Below are 19,782 nucleotides of genomic sequence, written 5' to 3' on the forward strand. Positions count from 1 at the left end.
ACACTCTATGCCGGGGGAAATGGAAGAAACGAGGAAAAAAGATTTACGGGAAAAAGCAGCAATGGGGTAAAAAGGACTGAAAACACAGAACCAAGCAGGAGCCACCCAGCCTCTTATTTTTAAGAGTAAAAAATGTAAAGAAAGTAAACAACACAGCATTTGTATATTCCGATCTTTTCGTCTTCCTTTGAATAGCTTCTGATAGAAGGGCTCTGTTTACATTTACAAGCATCTTTCGATTTTCTGCATTCTGGAAATAAGTTGGAGTGCAATTAGCAAAGTCCTTTTTGTTGAGTTTTGTTTAAAATATAGCATTGTCGATCTGTGGCTGGGGTTAGGAATACTTGCTGAATCTGTTGCTATAAGAGAATTCTGTAATATTTTCAATAGCTCCTCTTCATTTTTTTTTCTATTTTAAAATAAGTAAATAGCAAGCCAATATCATCCGACTTTAAAATCATGCAACCCACTGAAATATCAACTTTTATTTCTGTGTTACTTTGAGAAACCATGTAGATGATGCCAATGATGGATAAAGGACTTATTTGAGCAAACCTTGTCTCTCTTCCAAATCCTGGTATAATGAATTGCAGAAGTAGGTAGAGCCTTGTGCCTCACGCGGGACTGGTCTGTGGAGTTCATTGTCCTCATCAATGAAAGAGAGGGGCTAATTCTAAAAAATCGTCAAATATCAAAAATAGCCTACATTTTTGGCCAAATTTCTTTCCATATTTAGAGACTTTTGAAAAATGGTAACTTTCAGCATGAGAAATTTTATCTTCAAAAAAGTTCTCATTTAAATATTTTCTTTAAAGGGGCAATGTTTGGAACTGTTTCAGAAACTTGTTGCATTCCTTTTTTGTTGTTTTGTGTTTTCTCTGTAGCACTGTACTTTCCTCTAAACGAGGAACTTTTTTTCCCCCTTATTGGCATTCCAACCCAGCAAAGAAATATGCATCCTGAGATAATGCTGCCAGCTTGCTATGAAAACCATATTTCATTCTTTCTTTGCAGAACTAAAGGGAAAAGCACAAAGGAGCTGGTCTAATTGAACGTAAAGGATTGCAGCAAACCTCCCCTTTGAGTCCCCTCACTGGCATCCCCTTCCTTTATTTCCCCCTCTACTCGTTTTTGTTTACCACTTTTAAAAGGCTCTTGCTGAGTCTGAGCTGCTTGCCCAAATTTGGACTGAATCTCAATTTCTGGAAATGGTACTGCCATCCCTACAGGACAGAAGGTGTCTAGAAATGCTGGTCTGACATGGCAGGAGGCTGGAGGCACGGCTGCTGGGGTCCAATAAATATCCTCAGTGCTTCCGATCAGTGTGGGAATCTCACACATCTGCTGCAGGAAGTGAGGTGGGAAAATGTGGCCGTTGTCCCTCTTGCTCAAAACTGTTACGTCCTGGGTCGATGCCCTGGTCGCCCCCCAGCTACATGTGCTGTAGACAGCAAAAGAAAGCCCAGGGAGGGCTTCAGGCCCATTCAGGGCCATCCCTCTGGTTAAACATTAATCATGTGTGTGTTTTCCTTTTCACGGTTTAAATCCCTCCTCCTACCTCCTTTTGGTTTTCCTCTCAGAAAGAACTGCATGCCCCCAAGAAATGATACTATGACCATGGAGGCCGTGATTGGAACCTGTGTAGAGAGGGGGAGACTGGAGACCCTGATGCTGAGACAAACTTAGTTCCTTCACCCTGTGAGCTGCTGTCGGTAAGAAAAGGCTCTGGTTTTAGCCAAAGATCTCATGGGGCTGGTTGGCACCACACCCCTTGGCATCTCTGCCTCCTTCCGCGGTCACTGATTTTTTTTTTTTTTTTCTGGCAGAGGAGGCCATCGGAAAGAGAAGCCTTTCCCCTCAAGTTCACCAAACTGGAGTTCAAAAGCAGGCTTTTTTTGTAGTCACTTCCTCAGCATCGGCAGTTCCAGCACATTAAATGCTGACAATGAATCTAGCACCTGGCAAATCTGACTTGCGATTCAAATGGATTTTTATTCAGAAACATAGACGTTACTGGGAAATAATCACCGCAGACGGCAGCTATGTGTCTAATAAATGGCCGTGGTGCAAACTGCTGAGCAGAGAGAGGATTCGTCCAGCAGGCTCGTTCCCTTCAAGTTTCTCTCAACTCCACCTCCCCGGTTTATCACTCCCTCCTTCAGTCCTTTTTCTCTTGAGATAAAAGTGTCCAGCTGTCTCTGTACCTCACTGAGATTTCCTGCACCACTGGCCGATTATTCCATATGTTTACTACAAAATCATTTTACGCCATTCCCAGCTCACGCGTGAGGTCCTAATATCACCCTGTATTTCCCGGTGTCTGCTCCCCTTGCCGTGCAATGGCAACAGAGACACGTCTGAGAGTGACTTTTCTTGGCTGTAAAGAAGGGTACCTCTTTTACCACCTACCCAGCCTCCTATGAATTAGGCTTCACAGCGGGCTTGGGGCTTCACTGACTTAGGGCTTGAAACTGACCCTGTGGTCTTGAAACCCACCTCGGACATTAGTATGGCCCTTCATGTGGACGCAGCAAAGAAAAGCATCTGGGCACCCAAGTCTATCTAGACTGAGGGATTTGGGAGGAGAAGGACTGCTTTCCTCGGACTCCTGCTCTGTTTCTGTCCATATTTCGATCAGGGCTGGGAAGTTCTTCAAACGATTGTGCCTTTTCAGAGCACTTTTAACTTACATCATGTCCTCACACATAAATTCTTTGTCTCTACATCATTCCATTTCACGCAGAAGAAAACCAAGTCACCTGGGTCGTTAGCAAGCCTTCCACAGGGGAAAGAGAACAAAGCTAGAAGAGAAACTGATTCCAAGAGAACTCTCCCAGCATAGCTCCTGAGTCCTAACCGAACAGGTTCCTACGCATGCTGGAAACACTCTTCGGTGTGGCCGCACTGAAATAGGCACAATGAAACGGGCACTTTCCCAGAGCTTCTATAAAGTGGAGGTCCAATTATTAAAAGCTGTTGGACCAAGGGTGTCGTGATACCCTTCATGGAAAGGTGGGGCCAAGAGGGTACAGCTACTTAATATCTTCCGTTTGAGAGGCTGTACCAGGACATTTAACTATTACACAAAGGATCTCTCTGAACTACCTTCGACAGGAAAGTTCTTTGAAATTTATGTTTTGTGCATTTTTATTTGGGGTCCTGGAGACAGCCTTCTATCAAGAAAATAAGTCCTTAATGCCTAGTATACCTGTACTCCGTCAGTAAGTCACCCTGTGGATTTTGCTTATTGATATAGAGAGAAGATATAATTACTTTGGTGACATGAGCTTTTAAAAGTACAGTACTTCTTCCTTTTAAAATTAACCTGGGGGGGCACCTGGGTGGCTCAGTCAGTTAAGCGTCTGACTCTTGATTGTGGCTCAGGTCAAGATGTCACGGTTGTGAGATCAAGGCCTGAATCAGGCTCTATGCTCAGCAGAGAATCTGCTTGAGATTCTCTCTCTCCCTCTCCCTCTGTCCCCACCCCACGTACACACACGCACTCCCTCTCTTTCTCTCAAAGTAAATAAAATCTTCAGAAAACAAAATGAAATAAACCTGGAAATAGGAACTTCAAAATTAATATTGTAATTCAGATAGAATGTTGAGGAGTTACATGAGAACATGGAAACGTCCTGACTTTTGTCATAGTATTTTTCACTTAATGGATTTTAATTGTCAAAGTTAAGACTGCCATATTTCAATGATTATTATTGTCAAAGATGTATGACCGCACCCCAACAAATTATTCAAGCAAGAACTTCCTCATTAAAGAAAAAAAAGAACTTCCTCATTAAAAAATAATTAAAAAAAAAATCTTTTGTCAATGATGTTGTAAGCACGCCTCCTGAGGAAATACCAGAGAGTTAATACCCAAAACTTTCCTTTAAGACGTCTAACCTTCACAGCTATTTGAAGCCACTTACCTCCTAGGGTTCCCTAATCTTACCTTCCTGGCATCAAAGAACTACCAAAACAAACAAACAAACAAACAAAAAAAACAAAAAAAAACCCCCAAAAAACCCCAAAAACGAACCCACCAAAACTCTGATCATCTAAGAAACTACAAAAGTCTGTCTTTGCTTAATGTAGAAGAGATGCACATATCTGAGTATGTTCGCTGAGCCTACTGTGGTGATCGCTTCACAGTATATGTCAGTGGAACCATCACGCTGTATGCCTTAAACTTACACAGTGACGTATGCCAATTATTTCTCAGTAAAATTGGGGGGAAAAAGGAAAAAAGAAAATGTTTTAAAAGGGCTTAGCATAGGCTGGTATATAGCGAATAGTAAATAAGTGATCACAAAATAAATTAGATGTAATATGCTTGTGAGCTCCATGGCGGCAAGAATTATGTCTCCATCTATAAAATCACCGACTTCTAGTCCATATACATGCTCAACAAACAGATGTTACTTATAGAATGGGGGGGGGGGAAGAAGCTATGCACAGAAAGTGTTCTGCTCTAAAATTTTCTTTCCCCTTAAAAATGTCTTCTTCCCCTTGAAAGAAATCTCCACTCTAGCTTGTAAGCTCCTTAATGACGTCTTTATTGATATCATTGTATGGAATCCTAATTCTCATTTCCACGGCGTATTTTTAACTATTTCAATAGATGGCATCCACCGTGCGTGCCAGCATTACGCCGAGCACTCAGCCTGTGGCATTTGGTGAATTCTCGCAACTATACAAGATCTGGAGCCCATTGTCCCCATTTTACAGATGAGGAAACTAAAGCGTAAATGGGTTAAGGAATCTGCTCAAGGTCAAACATCTGAGAGATGATGGAACAAGGATTTTAACCCCCCAGAGCCCGGTTCCGGAGCCTGAGCGCTTCCCCACCAGCCATATTACCATTCGAGCTTGAATCACTATCCAGTCAAATCACACCGCGTTTGCTTCTCCACCATGAGGAGGTTATTCAGCTGGAGGACATGCATTTCTCTGCTGTTTTTCTCTAATGCATGTACACTGGTCATTCTAACCAGCAGAGAAAACCAGTCTTGCCACTTGTGATTAGCTTAGCGGTGAAGCACATACATTGAAGAGCTGGTTACCATGGTTTAAAAAAAAAGAAGTCTTAATTAGATGACTGATTCTTTCGGTGCTTCTGAGGGCTAACTGGAAGAAAAAATGACTCCGTGTCATAAACTCCACTCTTTTCCTGCAATCACATTTGATTTGGTTGTATCACCACTGTTTGCATCCTCCCTAGTGTAAATACACTGGCAAAGCCCATTACGATTATTCCTAACCCTGACTGCTAGGATAAAACGATCTGTAATTCCCTTAATTATCTCCTAAACTTCCTTTTTGCTTATTTGTTCTAAAATTGCCTACTGCTCTTAACAGGTCTGTTTTTACTGCTTCTTGCTCTTGTCAGGTGCGTGGAGCCGGGCTCTACTGCTTGTTACTCTGGATGTGGACGTGATGTTACAGCGCTACTGAACCACCCTGACCTTGCTTGGCCTTTGTATTTCAAGAAGTACATGAGAAACCCAACTAGAACAGCAGTCATCCACGATCTTGTGATTTGTGTGCTTTCTAGACTATTCCTAACTCTTTGGGTACAAGCCTCACAGGACACAAGCCTAACATCCTGGTCTTAATCAGAGGAGTGGGTCTTATTTCCAAGGAGAGCTGACAGAATGAGGTTTGGGGAACTACCCTCTGATCCCTGTGCTTTTTGGCTGAGAGCGCTCAGGGCCTGGAGAAATAGCTTAGAGCCCACTGTTACCAGGTCTCTTAGACGTCACTTAGCACTTAAGGACAGTGATTATGAAGGCCTTTGAAATTAGGCTGGATAGCTTTCTCGGTTTCGAAGCTGACTTCATCAAGGCATCAGACAGTTTCGAAACGTACTGAAGTCACCGGTGATCTCGTTTAAACGTCTTTGTGAAATCCCCAGACACTCGATCCCTATATGAAATTCTTGGTAGTCTTTTCAAGCTATTTGCTATACTATCCTCATGAGTCACACCTTATTATCAAAGTTACAGTAGCCGTTAACTAAGAATTGGACCTCGGGGCAGGATTATAGGGTTTTTCAGATGGAAGTGTGAAAATTAGGAACATGGAATTATTTTGTAGAGACGTAGGTGTCAACGTTTATGCCACATTATGGAAAGTCTACCGAGCGACAGACTGTCACATCCTAACCCTGGGCGTTCTGCAGCAAATACGGCTCAAATGATAGAGAAACGAGACCCCTAAACTATCACACCGACAGAACTCCTCGTACGTGCCTCCGGGCTCAGTGGAATTCAGAAAATAAGGGTGCTCTTTCCAGGTTCCCACCAGGTGTCTGATTGTGAGAAACGCTCCTGTTTAGATGCAGGACTCCAGCTTCTTCGCTCTTGAAGTATAATGACTACATCAAAAAGTACAGGGAAAGTATGATATGGGACAGTATGTTCAAGAAGAGCATCAAATGTCAATGCCGAATCTCCGCGCATAAAGACTCCGTCTCTCTCAAACACGCCCATCACCACCTTCCTCAACTTGCCCCACGTGTACAAAAATGACGATTCTAAAGCAATATTAACTGCATGAAGGACCGCTGACTATGGAGCTGCTGAGTTTGGTCACCAGTGTGTTATCAAATAACGTGCAGGGTGAAGAAGTTTCCTGCAGTTAACAGAGAGCGTATTTATTTTTCCTATTTTAGACCCCCGGTAGCTTGTGCGGGGAACATAAAATGGACTATAGATGTGGACGTATATTCTATGTATTTACACTAGGAGGCTCGTATCAACATATAATCACATACACATGCCCGTCAGGAGCTCATAGCCTTTATCCCAAGTTGTTGGTCTAAAGGGTATCTTTCAGTGTACATAGTTCCAATCTTTAGAAGAAAATTAAAGTGAATTCAAGTCTGTATTGTCTATCCTTTCTTTCTGCCTTTCTTTTCAGGTTAGCAGTTTATTTCTGCATTAATCACCCTGACAGAAGCAAGGCAACTCAATTTTCTGCTTCCGTAGGTAGGCACATCACCTTCTGTACAGCACTAGGCATGAAAAGGGCTGCAGCTAAGCTTTGGTTACTGGTGTAATTGAAATGCTATCCACACTATAGGGTGCTTTAAAGTCAGATAACGGCAGTTCCTGTGGCCAATTTAAGTAGCTTGACTTCCCTGGGAAAAAAAAAAATTGCCTGACAGATAAGGCAGACAAACTGGCTAATTCTCCAAGCATGTCTCTCATTGTGATCCTAGAAAAATGAGAAAAAAATGAATCACAGAACCACAAAATCAATTGACCCTCGGGTGGCTCATCAGGCAGCGAGCCTGATAAACCTAAAAGCTTTGTTAATGTCTGCCTGCCTGTATCCCACAGATAGGGCACTTTGTAAATGAACCTGCTTTGATAAATATATTAAGGAAAGCTGTGAATAAAGGCAGAGACTTCTCATTTGTAAATACAACCTCTGCTACATGGAATTAGAATGATAAAATGGAGTTCCATGTAATTAAGTTTGTATAAGGCCTGAAATCCGTGCAAATACTTTCCCTGAATTTTGAAAGGGAACTGTCAGTTCAATTAATCTGAACATCACCCCAAGAATGTACTGAACAAAATTAAGCTGCCGATAAAACCTGGGCCAGTATTTTGATAAGTAATTCCTATATCATTTCTTGGCCACTGTGATCATTTTATTTAATCCTCTGCCCCTCCTTTTTCTCAGTTACCCTCTAAGCCACATACAAAGGGTGATGGGCCATGCACCACACAGGAGTAATCTGTCACATCGCAAAGCTCAAACTGGGAAAACCTTTTTTTCCCCTGTGTTAAAAAAAAAAAAATTAGGGTAAATAAATTTCTATTAGGAAATGCTAAAAAGCCTGCATCAACATCACCCCTCAAAGTCTAGACAAAAGAAACCTTCCCAGAGCTGATAACTCCATACAAGGACTGCACACACAATCACACACACACACAGAAAAAAGCCCACAGTCACTCTTTTCAATACGAATGACCTGAACAAGAATGTGTGGTTCAGCTGGAGAATTTGGAAGCATCAGCGATGGGAAAAGTGAGGTGGAGAGGAGGAGAGAAAGAGGAACACATCTTAAAGCCACCATGTACCTTTTCGTCCCCTACCCACTACTTTCACACCTCAGGGCAGAAACACAGACGTTACCCTCCTCAATTTCATTGGTTTCAGAAACAAAAGAGAAAACAGTTATTTAGAAATCTTATTTCAGCCATGGGAGAAAGACATTGATTTTTGGGTCACTCACCAGTTGTTTACTTGGAGGATTGTAAGTCCTGTGTCTTGCGCTAACTGTTTCTTCTGTTCTTCGGAAGGGTACGGATGCTAATGGAAAAACAAATGTTTTAAAAGATGTATCAGAAGTTAAGAAAGACTCACTTACTTCTAAGAATGAAACCACTGTTTGTGATTTCTTTAGTCTATGGCTTGATTTTCCTAATCGAGGCTTTTTTTTTTTTTTTTTAATCATGTGTAGAAAAATAGAGGCAGGGACAAGAATCCAAAAACCGGCATTAGCAGCCCCCTCGTTTCTGCCACACGTTGGAGGGCCGGCAGTAAGAAGCAAAGTGTTTTCAGTTACTCAATTGCTTCAGCCGGTCAGGGCTGGAAAGCACTTTCGTGATGGCATCAGATTTTTGGTTATCTGCAATCACTTCAGTTACACTAAGAGAACTAGTTTCAGGGCCATTTTACTCTACTGCCTCGAAATCCTACGTGAAGCCCTTATCCTAAGTCATCTTCGTGAGATGGCCAATATAATCGTTATTTCCTAGTGAATCTGAGGTTATTGACAGCAGAAGTTTGGAAAGTGAGATAGTACATAATCACTACGCTTCTTAGAAGCCACAGCAACGGCTCCGATTGTAACAGAGTTTACTGGCCGTATTTACGTTGACTCCTTTCAAGGACAGTGGGAGATGCACTTGTGTTTACTGGTTACTGCTCTGCATTAACACAATGGGTCACACACGATGACCACACATCAAAAGGAGTCAATGACGTGCCAGGCTTCATATAGAAATTTTACTTTTGACCTTCTGGTATGGCAATCAGCAAACGAAGCCATGGGTTTCAGTGCTTTTTCGTTCTTTACTTCCCATCACGGCTCATCAACACTTGCACTGAACCACCCCCTCCCATCACCGACCGCTTTCCTCCATCATTCTGAATTCAAGGATTGTTATTGTAGAATCACGCACTCACTTTAAGAGACACTGCAGTTGCACGTACATAATTATAAAACACGCCTCTAGAGAGGTCCCTGCTCTAAATTCACTGGTTTTCTTAAACAGAAAAGTAAACTTTTATCCGGCATGTCAACGTCATTCATAAACTAGGAAGCCTTTAATATTATGTCCCATCAACGTCATTAAAGGGTGACATTAGGAACAACAGAATATTCCATCCAGAGCATTCTAATCACCCCAGAGTTGGAGAGAATGTGTGTTTTTCAATCATCTAAAATTTTATTCTTTAGGTATTTCATCTTCTATAATAGTCTGCATTATCCAAAACGTGCACGATTCCTTATTAGCAAACCCAGATGCCATTAGGTTAAACAAAATCCCCTGTACGGCAAAAGGGGTTAACCAGATTTGTATTAATATGGAAGCCAGGCTTTTAATATTCTGCAAATGTTAACAAAGAAAGATGATAATGTTGAGTTAATATGGGTTAAGCATAAAATGAAAATAAATTTTTCTGATTGCGAGGTGTTGACACTTTTTTGGCTAGGGCCTCCAGCCTGTTCCTGAAAGCTGTGTAATTACAGAAGGCTTTTCCCCTCCTTCCCCCTCCTGCTTCGAGCCTACCCACATTAGTAATGACCCCTTCACTGCTTCAAAAACCACTAATGGTCTTCAGCACGGGCAAGAAAAATGAACAGGATAAATTGGAATCCACAGTCAGTAATTTGCATCCTATGAGGGCTGCTTCGGCCACTCGCACTCATTCCTGGCCATCAATCCCTGCCTGTCAGGTGCGGTACTCTGTCGCCACGACAAATACTCTTCCTAGCACTCGGATTCGTCCAAACAATGTAATTGTCCTCTATTCTCCTGTTGGTAATGGAGATAATGAATGACTGCCCAAACAAGAAGGATTGCTCATCACAGACGCCCGGGTGGCTTCAAACTGGAAAAGGCCGAGGGTACAAATTTTAATTGACTGAAAACAGTGGTTGGGGCAAAATGACCAAAAACAATCCCCAGATCCTTCTTGTCATAGCATTTTCCTGCCAAATTCGAGGGAGGTGCACCTTTTGACTTTTTGTCCCTCTAAGATTTTGAAACCTTAGGTTTCTTAGGTTACTGTCCCTATATGGAAATGACGGAAGATGGAACGGAAATGTTCAAGTCACAAGAAGGAAAACGAGGACTCATTGCAAGAGCGCATAGATACGCATCAGTGACGTCATCCAGCGTGTTGTTTCCTTACGTGGTGTTTTCTCTCTGGTGTGTTCAGTCTTGCTCACTGTTGGATGCATTTGCTCAAGGCAGGTCTAACAAGACATGGGTGTTGTGGGTGTGTGTGTGTGTGTGTGAAAAAGAGGGACGGAGGCAGACGCACACGCGCGTGCGTGCACACACACACAGAAGGTTTAGATGAAGTAAAGGTTTAGGACGTTAAGGAAGTAGAAGTGTAGAAAGCTGATGTGAGTGGAAAGCCAATGCCTTCAAGTAGGACTGTAAATTCTGATCAAATAACCAGAATTCTTTCCAGTGTTTTATTAGAAATTTAGTCAAATGACCACAAAATTACATAAACAGTACATCTTAGCTTGGGAATCCCTGAGCCGCACTTTCATTCCACTATGAGAGCAGTTGCAAATTCCATCCACAATCATTAAAAAAATTGGGACCTTACCAAAATTCACCTTGCACAGATGGCTTTTTTTTTTAATTAATAGGGAAGACCATAATAACTTTAACTTATTTAAATAACGTTCTGTGGTTTTTGAACATTCGTGATTCTATGCCCCTTTTATACATGGAGTGGACTGTTTATCTGAAAGTGTTCTGGCAGTCAGCCACTATATTTCTAAAATTAAAAAAGGGATGGAAAACAATCAGCTTTCAGAGGAACTGGAACCATGGCAATGTGTTTTGGATTAATTTACAAATATATGTATATATTTAAGGCCTAACTGTAGAACGAGAGAATTTCTACTACATGGTCTGTCATATGCATTCCTCTACTTTATTAGAACAGACATCATATTGAAATAATAAACATGGGAAGCCTTCACTTCTTCTTTGATGTATATTACTAAATGTCTGACTGGCTCAAATTTAAAATAAACTTTGGTATGTTTGCACTTGAAAACTGGAAGGAGACCACAAGCAATAATTTGTTGTCAGTTTCCATATTCTTGGACTAAAGCTGGAGTTTAGTCTGTTCACTGTTGGGGGCCAACCCGCTCTGGTCCAGTGGCCCAGGGGTGGCTCGATTTCCTTTTAAGAACACACACCGTAACATAATAGCGACGATGATGATTTCCTTCATCAAGAAAGACCCAGCATAGGTCAAAGTTTTTCACATCCCAAAATAGTTCTAAAGCCACTGTTGAAGAGAAGTGAGTCGCAAGGATCCGCTTACTTTGAATATCAACTGACAACTGTTCAAAAAGGTAATAAGACATGTATGGCTCACGACCCAGTGTAGACAGAAAATATTTTTAATTGCCCCCCCCTTTTCCCTAAACACTCGTTTGAAAGTAAGATATTATCTTTATTCAAGATACTAACCTTAGTTAGACCTTCTCCCCCTCTCTCCTTTTGAGGTTAACCTGGTTTATCAAGAACATGGAAACGGAGCCACAATATCCTTGGAAAACATCACTGAAACAGTTTTTGGATGAAACCACTTAATAATAATCTTCTTTTGTGATTAATCCCTCCCCAGTAATGTCCAACCTGGAGATGATCTATCATGAATTTAATTCTATGTCGAAAGGACTTGGACTGATGTCTAAGAATACTTCCAGCAGTATTTCTAATCATCTCATGAATTAGAAATACAGGATAAATGAAAACGGTAGTATTTGGAAGGGTGAAAAACTGGAAATAAGCTACTTATCAACTGAATCATAGTTAATAAAATGTGAGGTTCTCATGAAAAAGTTTTTCCCAGATATTGTTGAGCGAAAAAAAGCAAACTGTAGAACATGTATTATGACGTTTTGTAAAATAGATACGTAAATAGATTAATTATATATGTATAGATCTGTCCCGGTAGTGCAAGAAAACATCTGGAAAAACACACACTGATAATGGTTTGTGTATGTAGGGCATGGGGTAGAAGCGTTTACTCTCTGTTTATAGATACCTGTACGGTCTCTCTGTGTACTGCTTCAAACAACGGTTTCAAGGACTATTACTTTTTTAATTATAATTTATTGTAATTAATTCATATACTTTGTATTTTTTAAATGCCACAGTAATTTAACATTTTTATAAAGTTAGATATTCTTTTATGTTATAGTAACTCTGGCTGAATAATTTTTTTTTAAAGATTTTATTTATTTGTTTGACACACAGAGAGAGAACAAGCAGAGAGAGTGACAAGCAGGGGCAGAGGGGGAAGCAGACTCCTGCTGAGCAAGGAGCCCAATGTGGGACTCAATCCTAGGACCCTGGGCTCATGACCTGAGCCGAAGGCAGACGCTTAATGGACTGAGCCACCCATGTGCCCCTCGGACTAGATAATTTTTAAAAGCAGGACATCTTTAGGACCAGTCCTGCCTCTTAAGTTACTTCCCTACCCAATGAGTTTGACTCACTTGCTGGCCTATGAAGCTTACTAGATGAGCTCTTTGAAGCACAATGTCCAATTTGCCAAATGACTTCTGTGATGATGTAGTGTAACCATTAAGACAAACAATGAAGGAATTTGTTGAGCAGGGTCTTAGTTGGAAACTGATCACTCTGGTGACTGCTTCCCTTTCCTCAATCCCCTCCAAGACACTATTTGCTCTGTAGAGTTCATCCAGGTGACTTAGATTTTGATGATGTCACTCATATATGGAACCCCGCAGGCAATTTACCTGAGGTGGACAATAAAACTGCATTGGGTAGGGCGCCTGGGTGGCTCAGTTGACTCAGGTCATGATCCCAGGGTTCTGGGATGGAGTCCCACATCAGGCTCCCTGCTCAGCAGGGAGTCTGCTTCTCTCTCTCCCTCTGCCCCTCCCCCCTGCTTGTGCACTCTCCCTTTCTCTCTCTCTCAAAATAAATAAAGAAAATATTTTTTAAAAATAAATAAAATCTTAAAAAAAATAAAAAATAAAATACAAATTAAAAAAAATAAAACTACAAACTGTATTGGGTAAATATCCCTTATTTCTCTAGGACTATGCTTACTGAACTGGGTACAAGTAGAGGTGCTAAAGATTTAACTCCTGAATAAACAAGAGCATTTTCTGGAATATCAAATTTATTCAGTGGCCATTAATTTAACATCTTTTCCTTATGTAAACAAAAAATCCTATGCTATGACTAGAATGTATGCTACAAATAACATTTTCACATAAAACAAGAAACAAGATATTTAAAACCCATCACATCCTCACAGTTGAAGGTAATCTCCTTTCCACTAAATTCATATTGCAATTTACTTGGTATTTATAATTTAAGCCTTTCATTGTCATGTCTTATTTATCTATTTTGTTTTCATTAAGTTTAACTTCCTGAGAGTAAAGCCCCGCGTTTTTTAAACTTTTGTAATTCTCCCCAACTCCATCGGAGTATCTCTAAATATTTGTAGGAAAAATGGGGGGAAAAAACCCCAACCAAACAAAAAACCAGACACAAGTTCTCAGCCAAGCTGTTCTGTCACCTTGAATAAGACCGTGCCTGGAATCCAGTCTCTGTAAGGTAAGATGAAGAGGTTAACAAAGCTTTATATGGGTTGTGAAATATCTATAGAGATTATAATAAAGTTTGTGATGGTTAATGGTGAATCTTAGTGATTCTCTCTCTCTCACACACACACACACATTCTCTCTCTCTCTCTCTCAAATTGTCTTGAGCTTCTAATCACTACTTCAGGCTGCACTACAAACCCTTCGCTCTTCCACTGCCAAACTCACCTCCTGTTTCTACCCTAAGCACTTCTACAGGAAACACGATGTATCTCTTGCTTTATGTTACTATTTGTAAATGTCTTCATTTTCTGCAGGTCCCCTTATCTCTGTCCTGAGTTCTTGAGATCAGAACCACAAAATCGTAGAATAAAAAGGTCTTTAGATAGAACTATGGTCTGGAACCAACTTATGTAGATGGGAAAGCCAAGACTCACAGGCTTAAGTAACATACGCCCCGTCATGGAAACAGGCAGTGGTAAAAGATGGGATAGCCACCTGCTCTCTCGACATTTAGTGGCGGTTTTTCCCACTTTAACATTAACGTTTCTCACTGAAGTATCTTTCCCTTTTCTTTTGGTAATAGTGCCCTGATTTTACTTTAGGAATGTGTTCAGGGGTGGCCAAAGGACCAGGCTTAGTCAATCAACATAGTTAATCATTCCGGCTGCATTGAAAATGAAACCCAAGTTAGGCTAATGGGAGTCAGTTAGACTGTCATTCAAAAGCATTCTCTTTTCACAGGGGTTACTCAGTCAGTAGAATATGTGCCTGGAGTCGCTGAGGCCATTGTTGCCACCGAAATGGAAAAGCCTGACTGAGGGTGAAGCCCATGCAGACAAAAGCAGAGCCAATGAAGAATCGATTCCTGACATTATTTCTGCACTTGGATACAGCTTTACCTAAAACTAGCTCCTTTTACCTTCCAGTTACTTGAGCCAATAAATTAGTCCTGACTCATACACCTGGCACAACTTAGATTACCTGGAATCTCCCCGGTGTATTCCTTTACCCCCTCTAGCTAAAAATGATTATTTGTTGTGAAGAAGAAGAAGAAAAAGAAGGAGGAGGAGGAGGGGGAGGGGGAAGGGAAGAAGAGAAAAGAAACGAACCATTTTGCTTTCATCTATGCCTGCAGACTCTGATTAAACACGACAAAAATCTTGAGGATTGGGATTTTTTAAAAAGTTTATCAGAGTTGTGATCCCAATAAATTAAAAAATGGCCTAGCTTGGAAGACAGAGGTTTAAGCATGCAATGTATATAAAACCCAGAATTTTTTAAAATTTAAATTAGAAAGGCAAAGTATGAGGTAGAATTCTTAGGGTGTTTCTTAAAATGACCAAACAGAGAGGAAGTTTCAGTATGTTTCTTGTGTCAAGTTGAAATTCTTAAGGGCAAGGATAGAAATTTACTAATCAAAATACCTAAGACTCAAAAACCTTACAGAAACCAAAGGCTGTGATAATGCAAAATGACACCACTTTTGCAATCATCCAGCTAATTTAGGGTTATTTTATTTCAGTAGAATTCCCAGCTGCCGAAGGAGAGTGCATTTCACAACATTCCTTTCCATTTCCATGATTCTGGTATGGCCATCATGGCCAGTCCAAACACTGAATCCATTGGAAAATCCTCTCCAGCCAGAAGTAGTCACTCTCCCCAAAAATTTCACAGCGCTTTCTCTCCTTCTCTCTTGTGTTTTTATTTGCTCCACACTGTTTTTTATGTATATCTGTGTACTTGTGTTAGATCCTTTGTTGCACTGCAAATCATTTGAGGACAAAGGTCAAGATTAAACGCACTTAGCAAGAGTCAATCCCACATAATAAGTGCTCAATACATCCCTGTCTGTGAGGCATTGCTTCTGAAATTTATAATGTTTCCTACTAGAAAGGACTGATGGTTCTACGTATTTGAAGCATAAGTACTCGGATAAAAATGGAAAGATTCAGTCATTTAACTGTTTTAATGACACGATATTTGGATATTTGAAAACATCTACTAAATTTTTCACTTTTCATCCAGATGTTTGGTGTCATGGAAACCCAGATTCCAGATTTAAATTAGTTAGTTGGGTTTTGTTTTGTTTTGTTTTTTTATGCCACATGTATATTTGGGATGAAGAAAATATGGCTATTTCAGGAGATTCATTTTCATTTGAGTCCACATGGAAGTAAATAGATTGAATTATAATAATCACATGTTTTAAAATTCAGAAATGTTTGAGAGATTTTTTAATAATAGCCAGATCCTGAGAGATTAACATGTTTGGTTGATATTTAGAGCCATGGTAGGAAGGCCTCATTAAAAGGAGCAAAAAAGAAAAGTGCTCTCTCTCCGGTAGATAAGCTAAAGGAATACTGAATGAGCCTGATGGATTATCATCCGGAGATTTTAAGAACAGTTATTAAATTTATTATTATCAAGATAGAGATAAAATAAAAAAATGAAGAAGGAATTTCTTATGAAACCAAAGTTAATGACCGAAAGAAAAAAAAGTAAGTATCTTGGGACAAAGTAGAAACACTTTTTGCATCTTCAAGAGGAAATGTTACATATACATATCCTAGTGGTATTAGAAGCAGTTCATATGGGCAGGAGTGATGAAATTAAGTGAAACTTAGATACCACCAACACCTATTCTACTTTTTTAAATTTTTTTTTTTAATTTTTGAAGTTTTATTTTTTATGTTATCTCTACACCCAACCTGGGGCTTGAACTTACACCCCCCAAATCCCAAGTTGCCTTGGTCTCCCAACTCAGCCAACCAGGTGTCACCCCCTACCTGCCCCCATTCTATTTCTAAATTTCCAAAAAGACATAAAAAGTATCAGGAAAACATATTATAAAACATTTGCAGATAGGAGTCAGGATTTTAAGCGCGATGGATATAATTATTTTCCTGTTGACTGAGACTTTAAAGCTGAGCTCAGTCTTCTTTTGAAAATAACAGAAATATATTCCTAAGGCTAGAGAAAGATAATTTTTATTTAACATTTGTTAGGACGCTCCCATGAACTGCTTGGCCATGCGTGTTACACTGCCTACATGGCTAATGGGTAATCTTACCAAATGAGCCAAAGGCCACAGATAAGGCCTTGACTCATTTAACGATCATTTCACATTTCCACACTATGACCAAATTAATATTTTATGGGACCACTCAGTTCTATAGCCAGACCACTTTTCCAAAAAATTGAATTTTGTGTTTATTTTATGGATCATTTGTTGAAATAGATTTCAAAACAGGTTTGGGCTGTTTAGATTTTTCAGTGAACTGAAAAAGAAAAACTTACAGACTCAGAGTTTTAGAACTAGAAAAGACATTAGAGTCATCTCATTCAAACTTTCTTATTTTGTGTCTAACAAAACTGAGGTCAACTGAGGAGAAAGGGACTTGCCTAAACCTTGTTGGCCTGGCCTCCTCCCCTTTTTAAGACATCCCTGGTTTCCCCAGCAAGAAGAAATTTCATGCTTACATAATCTCAAAGAACATTTCGTATGGAACATCATTTCTACCTAGAAATTGTGGATACCAATAGCCAGATTTTATCCTGTAAATTACTTAACACCCATTTCTACATGTTCTTACATCACCCTACACTTCCCCCTTATGCCACGCCACTGCATTGTAAATACTTGCTTATTTGTCTACCTCTCCTATTAGACTCTACGCCCCTTGAGAGCAGAGACCAGCTCTGCACATTTGACTTCCAGAATCTAGTTCACAGCCCAGCATGCAAGAGGCAGCAAGAACTGCATGTTGAATTAATCAAGTTTGAGAATGCAAGCAAATACATTCTTTGCAAAGTAAAAATACTATTTTGAACTGAGAGAGAAGTCGGTGGAGGCAAAGGGTGGATAGCAAATGAGAAGGGAGATTTAAGGAAGGAGACGTGCAAAGTTATGGCATCACACGCGAAACAATGAAAACCACCTCTTATTTAAAACAAGAGTAAAATTTTATATATGTAGAGAACGGGGTAGAAATTGGCAAATTCAGATGGTGACACTGAGAAGCTGTAGAAAAGAAGTGCATGGGACTTTTCATTAACATTTTATATCTCTTCTTGTTAAAGAGGCTAAGGGGTTGCTTTAAAACAAGGATCTGAAGTACTTGGTAGAGAGTTATATAATGTCTAGACAACAGAGATACTTGTATCTAATCTTATGAGAGCAATCCTACTTAACAGGTCCAGACACAGTGCCATATGAGACTGAGTTAGAAGGAAATGAGGATTAGTGATTAGTCTATTACATTTCTTTAATAACATGAAAAAATATGGATAAAAAAGTGGGGTACATCTCGAAGAATTATTAAGCCAATTTACAAGCTATAGAAAACAATTCCAGTATGTTTAGTCTATTTTTCTTTGCATGGATTATGCTATAAATAATGTTGTCGGATTTACCTTAAGAATGTACTGGAAGTCCAACGTGACAAGAGAAAGCTACCATAGATTTAAAAAGGAAGTTGTTGTTTAATGAAATGGAGGGTTATCTTTTTTTTTGAAAGGGTTATTATCTCTAGAGTAAGCAATGGAAATGTTGTGGATATTATCTTCTTGCTCATCTCAGAGTACAGGATAAGAGAATGGGGTTAATGATAAGTTAAAAAGTCACAAAAATAAAAAGAAAGTAGCTCTAAAGGAATGACTTCCAATGGTGGGCAGAAGTGGTTACAAAAGAGAACCTTAATAGCGAATGACCATTTCTTGCACCAGATTATGGAGAAGGTTTCAATCAGGGTGGCAACAAGGAATCAGACCTCCTAAGAGTTAATTCTCTCATTTTATAGTGCACCAAGATAAAACACTACTGTGTAGAACACTGGCATTAGAAACGTGGTTCAGAGGTTCCAAACTGGCTTCTTTTACTGTTACACAGAGCTACTTTTTGCATATAAGTGAGCGCTGGATACTACGATATACTTAGATGTATACTCTAAAACGGGGGGGGCAGGTGGGCTAAAAAAACAAAAATAAAAAACCCTGACTTTTTTCCTGTTTAATTATAATCCCATGTTCTTAAAATGTTTTAGAGTTTATATGATTTTTAAAAACATGGGAGAAAGATCATTATAGTCCAGAGAATACAAAAAAGTCAAAGATATTACCCAAATGTTTACCTTAGTTATCTACTGTACTGGTAAAGAAAGCAACCAACTCATATCCTAGTAAGAAAACTATTAGTGGGCCATCAAAAAAGGTCAGTTAGCAATATTTATTTTGGAATTCCCCATAGTTTTATCTTATCAAGTTGTTTTTCCTTCCCTTTTTTAAAGCAGCCTGTTTAGTGAAAGTTAACTGAATCAAGATGGGGACAGAACAAGGTACCGCCGCACCGATCTGTCTTGGTGCATACACGGCTCCTTACTATTTCACCCAACCTTTCAAACACGCAAATACTTTACATATAAAGTGTTTCTAAGCAGATGAAAACAATCACTTTGTGAGTTTCCAATTTGGGTTTCGAGCAAATCAAGTCATCAGTAACTAGAACACCTTTAAAATGTCTTTCGACACACTTATGAATATGTTTCTTCGGGTAATTACAGAAGATCATCAACTATCTAATCCATGTCCTAACCAAACTAAATGAGAAAATATGTATGCACATAAAAATACCCGTCTTCATGACTCTGGATATTTATTGACTCATTCAAGATAAAAGTGATCAAATATTGAAATATCAAATCATTTGATAGTATTTCACCTTTTACCACCATACTAAATGCTATGCTGAGTAAATCCAAATGAATTAGAAACTTGTGGACCAAAAGAAAATATAGACACACAAATAAAACAATTTCATGACAAAAGAATAAGAATAGATGCTAATATATATTTATAGCTTACTTAAATATTATATGGGGCTACTTTCTTCCTAACTGGGACAGCAAATCAGAAAATATTGAGAA

At 39.6% G+C, this 19,782-nt stretch overlaps 1 protein-coding gene across 4 annotated transcripts in view; it reads right to left on the reverse strand.

Moving 5' to 3' along the window:
• Window positions 1–19,782, reverse strand: part of MEIS2 (Meis homeobox 2) — a 202,735-nt gene that overhangs the window by 51,410 nt on the left and 131,543 nt on the right. For all 4 annotated transcript variants that reach the window (XM_008702265.2, XM_040620440.1, XM_040620442.1 and 1 more), the window contains exon 9: window positions 8,246–8,322. In XM_008702265.2, coding sequence (XP_008700487.2) covers window positions 8,246–8,322 — 77 coding nt within the window. The remainder of the gene's footprint in view (window positions 1–8,245; window positions 8,323–19,782) is intronic.

The sequence above is a fragment of the Ursus maritimus genome, unplaced genomic scaffold (assembly GCF_017311325.1).
Source record: "Ursus maritimus isolate PB19 unplaced genomic scaffold, ASM1731132v1 scaffold_35, whole genome shotgun sequence".
Classification (NCBI taxonomy): domain Eukaryota; kingdom Metazoa; phylum Chordata; class Mammalia; order Carnivora; family Ursidae; genus Ursus; species Ursus maritimus.